The sequence below is a fragment of the Podarcis pityusensis genome (genome assembly GCF_964106645.2).
Source record: "Podarcis pityusensis genome assembly, chromosome: 13".
Lineage (NCBI taxonomy): Eukaryota > Metazoa > Chordata > Lepidosauria > Squamata > Lacertidae > Podarcis > Podarcis pityusensis.
In genome coordinates, this window is record NC_138038.1 from 13,481,591 (window position 1) to 13,498,597 (window position 17,007).

Consider the following 17,007-nt stretch of genomic DNA (forward strand, 5'->3'; position numbering starts at 1 on the left):
GGGAAGGTAAACGGTGTTTCCGTGCGCTGCTCTGGTTCTCAAGAAGCGGCTTAGTCATGCTGGCCACATGACCTGGAAGTTGTACACCGGCTCCCTCAGCCAATAAAGCAAGATGAGCGCCACAACCCCAGAGTCGGTCACGACTGGACCTAATGGTCAGGGGTCCCTTTAGGCCAAAAATATGATTCAGTTCACATTTTAAAGGCGAACCTACCTAATTTTCCCTTTCCAAGACAACGCATGAACTGAAGCACAACCATCCTTTGGAATTCCCCCTTCCCCAGATTTTTCAGTGCAGTTCTCCAGCCAAGTAGTTTACCAAAATACAGAGGTAAAGTGTGCATAGAAATGCGTATATAAATGACATACAAGCATCCAGTATATTAGGGGAACTTGATTTGCAAATAATAATAATAATAATAGAGATGTATACTAGGTCAACGTGCCTGCAAAAAAGTGTATATTAGCAGAAATTCACTTTGAAAGCTAATGAATTTTCATTAAGTCTGAAACGAATTCAAAAACTGATGTGAAAACATAGAAGACTGAGCAATGAAGAAATGGGAAACAGAGAGAATGTCATACCTTCACACACATACATACAAACAAACAAACAAACAAACACACACATACACATAGTTTGTATCTGGAGGTTAGGATTGCACCCTGTGTATATCCACAGGTTATAGACATCCTGCAGGCTGAATAACTCCATCAGTTTAAATTAACTCAACTCTCTTGATCCAACCTGCCTGCAGAACTGTAGTAGCCAAGACTGTGCCGTCATCTGCTGCCAAGTGGGGACTCTGGAGAAAGGGCAAGGAGCCATGGTGACCATCCATGCAGTGCTGTGGCTGCAGACTTTCCTGGAGGTAAGGAAGGAGCTTCTGTGCAAGGGATGGGGAGGCGGAGAGTTCACTTCCTAGAAAACAAGATTGCCTTGATTTTAGAATACCCCTTCCCTGGAGAGAGGCTTGCCTGGCTCCTACATTGCAAGCACTTTAGTGTCTTTGGGAAATTTTAATTGTTCTCATTTTACACTTTGCTTTGAAATATTCTATTTGTTCTCACTTTACACTTTGCTTTGAAATATTCTATTTGTTTTGGGGGGGCGTGTTTTTAATATATATGTATATATGTGTGTGTGTGTATCTATATATCTATATCTATATCTATATCTATATCTATATCTATATCTATATCTATATATCTATCTATATCTATCTATCTAGCTATCTATCTGTCTATCTATATCAGTGCACAACTTCCTGTAATCCAGACAAGATGAAGGGTAGCATACATTTTTACAAGATCACAAGATGCAGTTATGATTAAGAAGTGGGAAACAGTTTGTGATTTATTTATTTGTTTATATGGCACCATCCATATGAATGGTGCTTGCTTGCTTGATTTATTTAATTTCTATACAGCTTTATATTTTTAATAAAAACCTCAAAGCGGTTTACAGCATATTAAATCAATAAATCAATAAAACATTAGCCAGGCAATGTTCCTCCGGCCTCATGAGCAGCCTCTTCAGTGGGGCTGGTGAGTGTGGGCCCAGCCCCACAGGCCAGATGAAAAGGGCCTTGCAGGGAGCGGTCCTCACGCCTCACAGCTGGGCGATGTTCCTCCGGCCTCAAGAGCCCCTTGCCCTGAGGAGCTTCTAATCTAACATTCTCCACAGAGGAAACAAGACATGAAGGGGAAGGGGAGCCGAGGATACGCAGGGAACAATGATGTGATTGTTTCAGTGATACAGTGGACGCTTGGGTTGTGAACGTGATCCGTGCAGGATGCACGTTTGCAACCCACAGCGTTCACAACCTGCAGCGTCGCGTCTGCGCACGTGCGGGTTGCATTTCAGTGTTTCGGTGCATGCGCAAAGCACAATTTAGCGCTTCTGCGCATGCACGACCGCCGAAACCCGGAAGTAACCCGTTCTGTTACTTCCAGGTTTCGCTGATCTGTAACCCAAAAAAAACGCAACCTGAAGCGTCTGTAACCCGAGGTATGACTGTAATGTACTTAGGCTGAGTTACAGCAGGGCATGGTAACTGGAGAGAGAGGAGCCAAAGATTTTGTGACCAAAGGTGGATCTGGAGGAGGGATTTGAAGGAAGTAAGAGAGGTAGTCTATGGCAGCATTCACTCTGTATGTTTAAAGCGCTATGATACCGCTTTAAACAGTCATGGCTTCCCCCAAAGAATTATGGGAGCTGTAGTTGTCAGTTTGCATTTCTTAGTACAGAAAGTATTGATCTGATGTGTAGAGATCTTTTCTGTTCTGCTTAGTTCAGGAGGGTTCTGGAAGGTTTCTTTCCATGTGAAAGAAACAGGCAGAAGATTTCTGATGTTTGGGTTATTCCTTCAGAGAAGCTGAGTACAGCTGGTTTAAATTGGTTCTGTGATCTTTCTGTCCAGGTCCTGCTGACTATAATAGTCAGGCCAGAAGGAGCCGGGGTTTCACTTGCTTTCTCTTTCTAGCTCTTTGTTCTGGTGTGGTGTTCTGTTCTGTATGCTATAGTGTTGAGGTTTAGTACTATTATAAGTTGCTGTTAGTTTAAGATAAGTCTTCTGCAACTGGGTCTTTTATGGACTGTGCCAATCCTGAATGTATTGGATTTGTGACCAATATGCTAATTTTCCTCCAGTAGCAGTAAAGCTTTGCTGGATGAAATATTAATTGCCTCTGGTCTATTTTTGGGAACTCTGCAACATGTTTAAGTTTTTCCTCCACATGCGGCGCATCAGTCGTTTGTGCCCCCCGCCCCCCGTGCTATAATTTTCAGAGTTCTCTATGGAGAGGGATTGACTGTTAAATCACTCTGGGAACTGTACCCTTGTGAGTGGAACAGGGATCTCCTTACAACTCTCAGCACCCTTAACAAACTAGGATTATCTAAGGGAAACTGTGGTTGTTTAAAGTGGTATCATATTAATAATAATAATAATAATAATAATAATAATAATAATACCCCATCCTCCCCAGCCAAGACCGGGCTCAGGGCGGCTAACACCCAATATAAAACAATTGATGGAAATACAACTTAAAAAAACAAGATTAAAATACAACATTAAAACATTAAAATGCAGCCTCCTTTCAGTGGAAACTCAAATCAAAAACTTTTTGGGGGATAAAATGTGGCCTGGGTGTCACGGTTGAGCAAGGAAAGAAGTCTAGAATAAACCCCTTCATCTAGCAAGCATAGTCTGAGTCCAGGTTCTTATTTATAAGAGTTGTAGACCTCTAGACACCACCACCACCCAACCTGGAAGCCAGTGCCATTTGGGGGCGCTATGTTTTGGCCTCGCACAGGGCACTGTATTTCAAAAGGTCACCAAAGCTCACCCCTGATGGCAGGTCCATAATAAGGGCTCAGGTAATCCATGATGGTCTCTTCTACCACAGCACCCCATGAAGGAGCAACTCCTCATCCAGTCTCAAGCCCGATTCAACACTTCAGGGATGCCCTACCGCATTCAGCCGGATGTTCTGCCAAGCGGATCCTCTCTGGTACGTCAGTGAATCGGTGCAGCCGAAACTCAGCTTTGCATAAGAACGTCAGGCCTACTGGATCAGGGCCAATGGTCCCTCTAGTCCGGCATCCTGTTCTCAAGCAGGACCTGAGCACAAGAGCACTTTCCCCTTCTGTGGTTTTCTGTGGCTCAAGAATAGGTTACCGTAAAGGGACCCCTGACCATTAGGTCCAGTCGTGGCCGACTCTGTGGTTGCGGCGCTCATCTCGCTTTATTGGCCGAGGGAGCCGGCGTACAGCTTCCGGGTCATGTGGCCAGCATGACTAAGCCGCTTCTGGCGAACCAGAGCAGCGCACGGAAACGCTGTTTACCTTCCCGCCGGAGTGGTACCTATTTATCTACTTGCACTTTGACGTGCTTTTGAACTGCTAGGTTGGCAGGAGCAGGGACCGAGCAACGGGAGCTCATCCCGTCACAGGGATTCAAACCACCGACCTTCTGATTGACAAGCTCAAGAGGCTCAGTGGTTTAACCCATAGCGCCACCCGCTCAAGAATATTTCAGCTTATTGAGATGAACAGGGCCTCATTGATGTTTTAACTCAGGTGTACCCAGGAAGCAAAAATAGGGACAATGATTCACCAGGGACAAGGACCAGAAGACTGTGTCTGTCCCTCCTACCTAGGGGTAGTTGAAGTATAGGAACTGAGTGTACCGTATATTATGGGTTTTGGCAAGTCATAAAGCCAAGTGGGTTGTGTGTGAGGTGGATCCATGGGGCTCACTATCTGGGATTGCCCACTTATGGTTTCTGAAAATACCTGGTCATTTGGTGAAGTCAGGGGCTAGAGCCTGATGGGGTTTTTTTGGTGGAACAGAGGTGAGACTGCCACAAGAATTCTAAGGTCTCAAAAATAGAATTAATGTTCATGAATGCACAAGGTAAACACACATGGATAAGTATACAAACCGCATGCCTGAAATAGTACAGGAGAGCAATCCTGAAGCCATCTTGACTTGTATGTATGATGAATTTTGGGGTTAAGGGGTTGGGCAATTTCAAAAGTCTTTAAAGGGGCTTGCAGACTTCTGCAAGGGGAGGGGAACTCGGTTGCAACAGAAAATAAAGATCTTCCTTGTTTTCACTGGATCTTAAGGTAAAGCTAAAGGGACCCCTGACCATTAGGTCCAGTCGTGGCCGACTCTGGGGTTGCGGCGCTCATCTCGCTTTATTGGCCGAGGGAGCCGGCATACAGCTTCCGGGTCATGTGGCCAGCATGACTAAGCCGCTTTTGGCGAACCAGAGCAGCGCATGGAAATGCCGTTTACCTTCCCGCCGGAGCGGTACCTATTTATCTACTTGCACTGGTGTGCGTTCGAACTGCTAGGTTGGCAGGAGCAGGGACCGAGCAACGGGAGCTCACCCCGTCGTGGGGATTCGAACCGCCGGCATTCTGATCGGCAAGTCCTGGGCTCTGTGGTTTAACCCACAGTGCCACCCGCGTCCCTTCACTGGATCTTACCCGCATCCAAAATGGGCTCAAAATGCTAGTTAAATTCACAAAGTACCCAGTTCCAAACTTTAAGGCCGAAGCCTGAATGGCAGTTAAATAACTGGTGTTTGCCAACCCTACAAGAATCACCTGAATCTGCCCAAGGTAGAGGAGCTCATCCATTTTGTTATCTGCGTTGGGGATAAAAGACTTACTTGGGCATGAAAACCCCTCCATTATTTCAATTGCATCAGGGAGACGAGGGTTCAGCTCACATTGGCTTTCTCTTTCCTATCCCTCCCCCCTGCCCCACCCAGACTAAGACACTGGTGGAGTGGGTGGACCCGGCTGCCGAGAGGGATATTCCTGTGTGGTGGATCATAGCAGCTATAGTGGTCGGACTTTTCCTCCTTGCAATCTTCATTATTGTTCTTTGGAAGGTAAGCAAAACCTCGGAGCGGGCAATTCTGGGCCTAGACGCAAAGTGGACCAACCACATGGGATGCCAATATTCCAGTGGTTTTGGCTTTAGCTGGGGCTTAACAAAAATAGGAGCACCTCCGGCCCCTGCAGAAAATGAGCCTTCATGGGAGGTCCGATGTCACAGTAACTAACATGCCTCATTGGGGAGGCAGTGGTATATAGAATCATAGAATTATAAACTGGAAGCGACTTCCAAGTGTCTAGTCCAACCCCCTGCAATGCAGGAATCTCAACTAAAACTTCCATGAGTTAATAATAATAATAATAATAATAATAATAATAATAATAATAACAACTTTTATTTATACCCTGCCCTCCCCAGCCAAGACCGGGCTCAGGGCGGCTAACACCAGGTATAAAAACAATTGATTAAAATACAACTTAAAAACAATATTAAAGTACAACATTAAAATGCAGCCTCATTTTTAGTAGAAACTCAAATCAAAAACTTTTGGGGGATGAAAACGTCAAATCTTCACCAAGGCCAACTATCAAGACTGGTCCTACGTGGGCCGGAAAAAAGCCAGGGAAGTCCCCAAATAGGAGTTGTTGTTGTTGTTGTTTTGATTAGATCAGCCAACCCCAGCATACTTCTGAGTGCCTTACGCGTTTATTTTGAGAACAGCAGCCCAATCAAGGCTTTCACCAGTTCAAAGAAGCCTATTTCTTTTTTTTTTAATAGACGGGCTTTTTCAAGAGGAAGCGACCACCCACAGAGGAAGAGGAACAATTGTCCCAATGACCCTGGGGCAAAAACATCTGGGAAGGAGCAGTAGTGGGTGATCCTCACACAAACACATGCCCGCCAATGTGATCTCATTTCTGCCTGGATCCATCCCTCCCTGTTCCCAAGGAGATGTCAGCTAGACCTTTTTCTGAGACCCCCCCCTTCTTTGCTCTGCAATTTAATACCCTTCCTCAGCTATACTTCTGCACGCATCCCATTCTCTTGCTAAATAGATGCCCGCAGTAGGCAGTATCCACATTCATGGTTAGCGCCACAGAAGAGTGATTCCTTCACCCTTAAAAACAAGGTCCTGACTGGAAGACACGGGCCATCCATGAAATTAAAAACAAAACAAAAGCTCACGAATTCTTAAGTGGAAAAAATAGAGCTTGGAGAAACAAGTAGGGAGGAAAAAAACCCAGTATTCTTTTTAAAAGTGCAGAATTAATTCCATTAATATACATAAAGGTAAAGGGACCCCTAACCATTAGGTCCAGTCGTGACCGACTCTGGGGTTGCGGTGCTCATCTCGCTTTACTGGCCGAGGGAGCCGCGTACAGCTTCCGGGTCATGTGGCCAGCATGACGAAGCCACTTCTGGCGAACCAGAGCAGCGCATGGAAACGCCGTTTACCTTCCTGCTGGAGCAGTACCTATTTATCTACTTGCACTGGTGTGCGTTTGAACTGCTAGGTTGGCAGGAGCAGGGACTGAGCAACGGGGGCTCACCCCGTCGCGGGGATTTGAACCGCCGACCTTCTGATCAGCAAGTCCTAGGCTCTGTGGTTTAACCCACAGCGCCCTCCGCATCCCTATTAATATACATAAAACATGCCAAATAGACTTGATGCATCATGAAAGCAGTCAGAAGAAGAATGCCATTGCCAACTATACTCTGTTCAGAATTTGGTACTGTAAATTATAGTTGGGCTTGTCCATTCCACTCATCATGTGCCACATTTCCTTGTCATTCTACGAGGGGCTGGTCCGTTCAGTCGCTTCAGAGTTATTCTTTAGGAATGAATCTTAACAGGCGTGGAAACTCTCCTAGAGATGATTGGTAGACTCCATATGATCAAGGAGCAGTGCCCATTCCTGATCAGTGCCCCGTCAGCTCCCCAGTTGTGACCATTTCCTCCAAGACACAAAGATGATCTTGGAATTGTCCCTCTTGCACTAGCAACGTTGCCTTTCATCTCCTCTTTGTGGCTTCAAACAAGTCCAAATCTTCAGCAGGAGAGGAGAACCATTTTGGGCTGATTCCCAAAGTTGGGGAGCTGGAGGGGCAGTAAAGGCTGCTGGTGATTCTATTCTTCCATGCAACGCCACACCCTGGGATCTGCTGAGCTCATACGGAGGCAAATGACGGCATGGGACATAATACCTTGAGTGTAAAATGCATTTTGCTGTTTAATAAACGAAAGATACCATTTAATTCTTGGGGTTTTACTTTTACCATGTTTTTCTACCAGCTTTGTGTCAGGAAATACTTTCAGTTACTGTAACATGGGAGCTATAATTGCCTCACCAATAATTGGAAACCCATTAGTATTGTGCAGGTCCAGGTTTAAAGGATTCATTTATTTATTTCAAACACTTGTATACCACCCTTCATCCAATAGATTCCAGAGCGGTGAACAAGTGTGTGTGTGTGTGTGTGTGTGTAAACTGTTAAGTTGTGGGTGAACATATCAGACGACACAGCGATTCTTCCAAAGCAGCTCTTTATTTGTAAGCTGAAACAGAACTGAACTGAAGGGCTCAGTCAGCCTGCTTATGTAGAGCTCCAGTACCACGTTACTGTAACAATTTTTGTAAAACTATCCAATCACTGAACGTCACTTTCGATCCTTCATTTGCATAACTATCTACAGTATCCATCCAATCACTGAACGTCACTTTCGATCCTTCATTTGCATAACTATCTACAGTATCCATCCAATCACTGAACGTCACTTTCGATCCTTTATTTGCATAACTATCTACAGTATCCCCCTGCTGGCCCAGGGTGAGAACTTCAGTACATAACATAAACAACTTCATGGTGATTACTGGCACCATACCCCCCTATATATAAAAAAGCACTGCATTTATACATACACAATTAAAGAACCAAAAAAATTAACAATGTTATGAAGCAGCAGCTAAAACCAGATGCTTGAGCAATGAAGGCAATCACTTCACCTGCCTGTTGTTCTTTATTGTTAGAAGAGAGAAAAGAAACCCACCATAGTTTCAATGCAGAAGCCAAATTGTCTGCTAGCTTCAGATGTACAGTAAACTGAACGACAAATCAGTCTGGGTCCTTCAAGATTTCTGAGTCTCCTGCTTGTTACTTCCTGACAACCCCTGTATATTTTGGGAGTGGGGGAAGCTGCTAATCTGGGATTAAGCCTTTCTTTATTTGTTGTGCCAATTAGTTGATTAAAGCTTGAAGCCTTTGTTTGAATGGGCAAGATGCAAATGAACATTGACCTGTTGTTGTCATTGTTGTTAATTCTGGGAGAGATGGCATTCTGAGGTGTGGGGAGGCATATAGAACATTTCTTGCCGTTTAATCCATGTAGCAGGCAAACCAGGTGTGCTGGGATTTGTTAATATTTGAGTAGGACATATGAAAGCAAGACGATGTGACTTCAGCTCATAAAACAAAAACACAGGGACAGCTTTGAACCATCAAAGAATTGTAATTTTGAGATTTTTTTCGCTGGTCATGCATGTTCAATACGTTGGCTCTACGTGCCCCAATATCTGGAAGGGGGGTGTGTGGACTCTCCTTCCTTGGAGGTTTTTCAGCAGAGGTTGGATGGAAATTTGCCATGGATGCTTTAGCTGAGATTCCTGCATTGCAGGGGGTTGGACTGGATGACCCTTGGGGCCCCTTCCAAATTCTACGATTCTATAATAATGTACACATTGGCATCTTAAAGGTAAAGGTAAAGGGACCCCTGACCATTAGGTCCAGTCGTGGCCGACTCTGGGGTTCTGGCGCTCATCTCGCTTTACTGGCCGAGGAAACCGGCGTACAGCTTCCGGGTCATGTGGCCAGCATGACTGAGGCGCTTGTGGCGGACCAGAGCAGCGCACGGAAACGCCGTTTACCTTCCCGTCGGAGTGGTACCCATTTATCTACTTGCACTTTGACGTGCTTTCGAACTGCTAGGTTGGCAGAAGCTGGGACCGAACAACTGGAGCTCACCCCGTCGCGGGGATTCAAACCGCTGACCTTCTGATCGGCAAGTCCTAGGCTCTGTGGTTTAACCCCTAGCACCACCTGCGTCCTTTTTTGGCATCTTATTGTTGTTTAGTCATTTAGTCGTGTCTGACTCTTCGTGACCCCATGGACCAGAGCACGCCAAACTGCCTCCCGCTGTTTGGTCAAACTCATGCTGGCAGCTTCGAGAACACTGTCCAACCATCTTGTCCTCTGTCGTCTCCTTCTCCTTGTGCCCTCCATCTTTCCCAACATCAGGGTCTTTTCCAGGGAGTCTTCTCTTCTCATGAGGTGGCCAAAGTCTTGGAGCCTCAGCTTCACAATCTGTCCTTCCAGTGAGCACTCAGGGCTGATTTCCTTAAGAATGGAGAGGTTTGATCTTCTTGCAGTCCATGGGACTCTCAAGAATCTCCTCCAGCACCATAAGACAAAAGCATCAATCTTAGAAAGCTGCTAAGTCCCGCTGCCCACCAACCCTCCGCATTTGAAGACTCGTTGAACACCCAGAAAACAGTCTTGGAGAGGAAACGGAAGAGGGGAAAGCCAATCCACAGATAGGCGCCTCGGAGCCCTGCGGAGAGGGCGAGGCTTACTTGGAACCATCTTCACGTTCTGCACATGCTCAGAGGCACAGTGCACCCCCTCCCTTGCCCTGAACTTTTTTATTCCCCTCCCTTGCCCAGGACTATTCCCTGGCATTGGACACAGTTTCTAGGTGAGGTAAGCTCAAGGCGGAGCACCCGAGAAGAAGGAGGCGGAGGAAGAAGAAGAAGAGGAGACCGAGGGGGCGGCGGCGGTGCTGGCTTGTTCCAGCAGGTGGAGCCGTCGCAGCTTCTCCCCGCCGGGCAGGAGGGGGCTGCCGGGGACGAGGAGACACAATCGCCGCCGCCGCCGCCGCCGCCGCCGCGTAACCGGATCCCGCACAGCCCAGTGCGCCCGACTTGCCGCCCAGGCTCCTCCGGGCGCGCCATGGCCGGGTAGCGGGGAGCCGGTGGGGGCGGCCACAATGCTGCGGGCGCCGGCCCTGGCGATGCGCTTCGCCCTCCTGCTGCCGCTGCTGGTCGGCCCCGGCTGGCCGGCTCGCGGCAAGGCGCAGCCCGGGGAGCCTCCCAGCCCGCAGGGTGAGTAGGCGCGCGGGGGGCGGGCGCCGGAGAGTAAGGAAAAGGCTGCGGGGGTCTTGCATGCAGAAGGCGGATTGTGGCGCGGGGGGGGGGGTGAGTCGGGGGAGCCTCCCCTCCTGCGGTGGGAACCGGGGATCTGCTCTCCATTGCTGAGTGGGTGGGTGGGGCAGTTTGGGGTGGGGGGCTCTTGCTCCGTGCCATTTATGCGGGTGGGAGAGCTGTTGGCGCGCGGTGGCGCATTTCCAGAAAAAGTGGGGTGGATGGGTGGGAAACGGAGGCATATCTTTAGCTGGATTTCAAACCCCCCCACCTCCAATTTTTGTGTATTGTGTGTGTATGTGGCTGCTTCTCCCGCCTCCGCCTTTCCCGATCGGGTGATGGTCGGGGAGTGGGTTTGGGTGGGTTTCCCCCTCGGCTCTGGTCTGCTGGTTCCCCAAAAGGAGATGGGCGAGACCTTGCAGGACGGCGCCGAAAGAGATGCGCCGTGGGGCAGCGGGAATTGGGGAGGGGGGTGCGCGGTGGGTGGGTCCGCGCCGATTCCTTCCACTCGATCACGCACACAACCCCCCCCCTAAATATTGCGCCCCTCTCTCGGTATTGGGCTCCGGGATGGGACCCCCCAAGGCTCCATCCCTCCTTTTCATAGACAGGGAAGAGGTGGGGGGAAGGAGGGTTTTGGAGATGGGGGCGCGCGGGGGGGGGGCAGGGTTTTTGTCTATTCTTACGACCGTTCCCAGCCCCCTTGAGCTCCCTCCACCTTCCATCTGCCAGCCCCCTGCTCGCACCATCTCTTTCTCCTCCCATCCCTTTGGCTGGCCATCTCCTTACATGGCAATCTGTTTATTTCAGGGTCTTTTCTTCTACTGCTGCCCACCCTGAACCTTTTGTCTGCCTCTCTGCGGTCCCCATCCTTGAGCCACCGTCTCTCCCCCCCCCCCTTGTGTTTCTCCCCCTCTGCTTCTGTCTGTATACCATCTGACTAGAATATTGCCTCTCATGGTCCACACCCATTTCTCCCCCTGCACATCCTTTTTGACCTCTGTCGGATGTACCTGTTGTCTGCCTGCCTTGCATTCTGCTTGTTGATCTTGTGCATTTCATAAAGACACACACCTCTCTGCTCCTACACGCATGCACAGTCGCTTGTGAGCTGCCCTGTGGTGTGTGTGTGTGACCTGCCTGCCTTGCGCGGCATTGTGTCTGAAACAGCCAGAAAACTCCCCATTTGTGGTGTTTGATCTGTGGTGGCTCTTTCACACATGACGTGTGTGTGGACAGGGCCTATCAGAGGTACATAATTCTTCCTTTAACACATTCCGTCTACCTGTTCCTTATGCAGTGCCCTTTTCTGTTTATCGGTTTCGCTCTGCCCCCCCCCCTTAGATGTATTTTCCCAAGTGCCACCATGCGACTTAATTCCCCATCCCCACCCCCGGCTTGGCGCCATACCTTCCCTTAGGGTATCCTGGCTGGGAACATGGCTTTTGCCTTGGAGACCTTGATTCTGAGCTGTTGCTGCGACGGAGCGCTGTATCATTGGGGGGGGGCACCTCCCTCCTGGACCCTGGAGAAGGGCTGGGTGGGGGTGAGGGGGAAGCAAGGGTGCACAGGGACCTCTCCCCATCTGTGGCTTGAGGCGTAGCCAAGTGGATCCCACACTCCACGCTCTTCTTGTTTAGTGTCTTGGGTCCATATGGCAGCTTGGAGACAGAGGGCCTGTTTGTTTGTTCTGGATGATGGAGCTGGAGAATTGGGTGGTGCGAGCATATTAGCAATTTAATATTCATGTTGTGCTTTAATTGTTGTGACCAGCTTTCGGACCTTAGGGTGAAGGATGGGTAATAAATTGTAATGCGTAATAATAATGATAGTTCTTCTTTCCCAGATTTTGTGTGTGTGTTGGGTGGTGGTAGACAGAAATGGCGACCCCTCCCTGTGCACTGTGCAGAGAGATCGCCACTTCAGCTTTATTCCGTTATAGACCTAATAGACTCTGACGTTTCCAGAAAACTGCTTGTCTTCCCTGGAACTGTCATTGCATATGGGGGGGGGGGAAGGACTCCACCCTTTCACCTACTGCTTGCCCCATGCACCAATTAATATGTCAGCAGCATCTCTGGCAAGTTTGACCAATGAGCTCTGCCTCTTCAAACCTGAACTCGAATCACATCATGCCTCTTTGTGTGTGTGGAGCACAGGGAAGAAGGTATCTGGGCGAGATGCTGTGGCCCAGCCCTGTTTAAAAAGGAAATGCTCACCTGTGCATACACATGCTAATGTCCTTGATTTGGTGACTTTGCCAGTCCTTTGCTTTTACCTCTTTTGTTTCGCCCCACTCCGCACACACAAAAAAAGACCAATGGGCAGAGTTCTGTGCTCCCTTTGTATTTGGCAAGTTCCTGCTAACATTTTTAGATTAGTTTTTAATATGTGTGATGCCTTTCCAAAAGCAGTTGTGCTCAAAGCAAGTGGCAATTCACAAATGGCAATGATTCAGCAACAACAATCCCTTTTTGTATTTATGAGTGTTTATTAAATTACAGCTTTTCACATAATTATTGCCAGTCCCAGTTTTAAAGTTTTTCCCTTGCATTTGACTAATTCCCTTTATATCTATCTATATCTACCATCTATCTATCATCATATTTTAATCATTCTGGCTTTTGCATAAATTTCTCATTAAAAATTTAGGCTGTTTTACTTTCTGACACAGCTTCTTACTTTTAGGCTAAACTGTGTTGCTGCTTTTTAAAATGAATATGTCCATTTGGCACATGCCAGCCTAACTTCCATGCCTTTGAGCCCACAGTTCTACCTGCCTGCTAAAAAAATTGCTCCTGGCAGTGCCAGTCCTGGCAGCCAGTTTCTTTTCTCTGATATCTTCCAGACCTGGCTTGAGAGCAGTACATGTGAAAAGGATCTAGCAGTCTTGGTTGACCACAAACTTGACATGAGCCAACAGTGTGACGCGGCAGCTAAAAAAGCCAATGCAATTCTGGGCTGCATCAATAGGAGTATAGCATCTAGATCAAGGGAAGTAATAGTGCCACTGTATTCTGCTCTGGTCAGACCTCACCTGGAGTACTGTGTCCAGTTCTGGGCACCACAGTTCAAGAAGGACACTGACAAACTGGAACGGGTCCAGAGGAGGGCAACCAAAATGGTCAAAGGCCTGGAAATGATGCCTTATGAGGAACGGCTAAAGGAGCTGGGAATGTTTAGCCTGGAGAAGAGGAGGTTAAAGGGTGATATGATAGCCGTGTTCAAATATATAAAAGGATGTCACATAGAGGAGGGAGAAAGGTTGTTTTCTGCTGCTCCAGAGAAGCGGACACGGAGCAATGGATCCAAACTACAAGAAAGAAGATTCCACCTAAACATTAGGAAGAACTTCCTGACAGTAAGAGCTGTTTGACAGTGGAATTTGCTGCCAAGGAGTGTGGTGGAGTCTCCTTCTTTGGAGGTCTTTAAGCAGAGGCTTGACAACCATATGTCAGGAGTGCTCTGATGGTGTTTCCTGCTTGGCAGGGGGTTGGACTCGATGGCCCTTGTGGTCTCTTCCAACTCTATGATTCTATGAAGTTTTTTAGACCCAGCACCTCTTTTATCATAAACAAACTGATTCTGCTTCATTTTTTTTTTATTTACTGTGTGGTATTCAACTAAGTCCAACTTAGAGTCGACCCATTGATATTGATGAACCTAAGTTAGTCATGTCTGTTTACTTCAGGGGTCAACTCCTGAATTTTTGTTGGAAGCCGCCCAGAGCGGCTGAGGTAACCCAGTCAGATGGGCGGGGTATAAGAAACAAATTATTATTATTATTATCATCATCATCAGTTTTTCCCCACTAAGGAGCCCAGAGCCAGGGGATCCTGACTGATCTCCCTATTCAGGCAGTGTCTGGACTCAGACACGCTTAACTTCATCAGGCCGCTTCAAACCAAACTCTGGTTTCACCGTCACTTTTTAAAATCATCTTTCCTTTGGTTTCCAATAAACGGAAAACAGATTTTTCTCTCCTATGCCAAAATTTTGAACTCTGGAACAGAAAGAGCCTCAAAACACCCTGAATTCTACCGGTATTTCAAGAGACCTTTGTGCCTCTTGGTTTCCACTAGCAGACTCTGTATTCTTATTATTGAAGAGTGTTTTATACTACTTGCTACTGTCAGACAGTTTGGTAATGAAAGAGATATGGGTGAAGATCAGTGTCACCCAAGAAGGCAGAGTTGTCCAGTCACTATACTCTTGAGTACCTTTTCCTGGAAAGGGTATACAGTGGTACCTCGGGTTAAGAACTTAATTCATTCTGGAGGTCCGTTCTTAACCTGAAACTGTTCTTAACCTGAGGTACCACTTTAGGTAATGGGGCCTCCCGCCGCCACCGCATGATTTCTGTTCTCATCCTGAAGCAAAGTTCTTAACCCGAGGTATTATTTCTGGGTTAGCGGAGTCTGTAACCTGAAGCGTATGTAACCTGAGGTACCACTGTATTGTTGACTGGTATTAGATTGGTGAGTTGGCAGAATCCTCCAGGTGCAGCATGGGTATTTTTTCAGGAGTGCCCACACAACTGTCTCCATATGTGCAGTGGAGAATGCTTCCTCCCATTTATAAGCCTTCGAGAGGAGTAACCAGATTTTACTGGGCTACAACTCTCATAATTCTTCACCGTTGGCCATGATGGTACAAGCCATTGTCCAATAACATCTGAAAGACACCCCATTGATTCCCCTTGCTCTCGAACCTAGCTGGTCAACCTGCCACTGCTTTTGTTGTTGTTTAGTCGTTTCCGACTCTTCGTGACCCCATGGCACTCCTGTCTTCCACTGCCTCCTGCAGTTTGGTCAAACTCATGCTGGTAGCTTCAAGAACATTATCCAACCATCTCGTCCTCTGTCGTCCCCTTCTCCTTGTGCCCTCCATCTTTCCCAACATCAGGGTCTTTTCCAGGGAGTCTTCTCTTCTCATGAGGTGGCCAAAGTATTGGAGCCTCAGTTTCACAATCTGTCCTTCCAGCGAGCACTCAGGGCTGATTTCCTTCAGAACGGATAGGGTTGATCTTCTTGCAGTCCATGGGACTCTCAAGAGTCTCCTCCAGCACCATAATTCAAAAGCATCACTGCCACTACCCTAAACCACGATAGGCAAAGGCTGAAAACAGACTGGGTAGGCTGAAGTTTGTCAACATCCCCAAGACTGAAATTCACCCAGTGATTCCTCATCAGACAGTGTTCTGGGTGCATCGAGAGACTGTGAAAGCTGCAAAGTACAGTGGTACCTCAGGTTAAGTACTTAATTTGTTCCGGAGGTCCGTTCTTAACCTGAAACTGTTCTTAACCTGAGGTACCACTTTAGCTAATGGGGCCTCCTGCTGCTGCTGCGTGATTTCTGTTCTCATCCTGAAGCAAAGTTCTTAACCCGAGGTACTATTTCTGGGTTAGCGGAATCTGTAACCTGAAGCGTATGTAACCTGAAGCATCTGTGACCCAAGGTACCACTGTAGTTGTAGAGGCAAGCAATGCTATCCTCAAAAGCAAATGGAAAACCACGAACCTATGAAGATTCCTTGACATCATCCTTCTAGCTCTGATGTGAGTCGTTCCTTTCAAGGCTTGTGCTGCAAATCCCAAGTTGCAGAGGTGATGAGGACTTGTCAGGAGCTCGGTTTTGTTTTGCAGTTTTCAAAATTTCTATAGGACGCCTCAGTGAAGACATAACCATTTGGAGCGTTTCGGATGGAATGGAGCACAAGAAGAGGAAATGGCTGCAGAGGTTGAAAAGAAGTGGGGACATGGATTAAGTTTAAGTAGAATAGGTAGAGACCAAATGAAATTATGTGAACATCCTTCTTCCTCCACACCCCCCCAAAAAAATTATCCACGTCTGGAGAAGCCTGCCATGGATGCTGATCCAATTTTGAGGGAAGCAGTCATGGCTAGGGGAAGAAAACCTAGCAGAGGGTTCCTGATCCTTCAGCCAGATAAAGCCAACCAGGAACTGGATAGGAAACTTTGGTCTGTGCTGTATCCGGATTCTTGACCGGCAAGCGAATTTGGCAGGATTTCCTGTGGCGGATGAGGCAACTGGGATGGGGAAACAGGGTATGTGATGGTCATAGGATGCTTGCTGCCCTATGCCTGGAGTGTGGCTGTGCTCATTTCTGAAAATCTCCAATTTTTGTGTGGAATAACCGCCCCGTCTTCTCCATCTCCAAAGAGGATATCTCACATCTGAAAAAGGCGGGAGAATTGTGCCTGGATCCTCTCAGGGGATCCTCTCACAACCAAAAGCAGATTAAAAGGACACGTTTTGAAGGCCCCACAGCTGTGTTGACTGTGTGACCTTGCCTGGTTTTGGCAGAACTGTTGAGTGGGGTTTCCCGGTGGGCTGATTTGTGGGTCACAAATTGTGCAGACCTGCTCCAGACCTCTCTTTTGCTTCTGCTGTGGTGAATGGGGAGCGGCTTTGTGGACATAGCTTTTGTG

At 47.5% G+C, this 17,007-nt stretch overlaps 2 protein-coding genes across 3 annotated transcripts in view; both read left to right on the forward strand.

The window, feature by feature from the left end:
* Positions 1–7,616, forward strand: part of ITGA2B (integrin subunit alpha 2b) — a 49,205-nt gene extending 41,589 nt beyond the window's left edge. Inside the window, 4 exon segments of the mRNA XM_080976559.1 lie at positions 759–872; positions 3,412–3,516; positions 5,290–5,412; positions 6,138–7,616. Coding sequence (XP_080832685.1) covers positions 759–872; positions 3,412–3,516; positions 5,290–5,412; positions 6,138–6,197 — 402 coding nt within the window. The 3' untranslated portion in view covers positions 6,198–7,616.
* Positions 7,617–10,144: 2,528 nt separating this feature from the next.
* FAM171A2 (family with sequence similarity 171 member A2) overlaps positions 10,145–17,007 on the forward strand; it is a 43,993-nt gene continuing 37,130 nt past the window's right edge. The window contains exon 1 of one of the 2 annotated variants that reach the window (XM_080976636.1): positions 10,145–10,516. In XM_080976636.1, coding sequence (XP_080832762.1) covers positions 10,402–10,516 — 115 coding nt within the window. In that variant the 5' untranslated portion in view covers positions 10,145–10,401. The remainder of the gene's footprint in view (positions 10,517–17,007) is intronic. The other variant, XM_080976638.1, reaches the window with a different exon arrangement.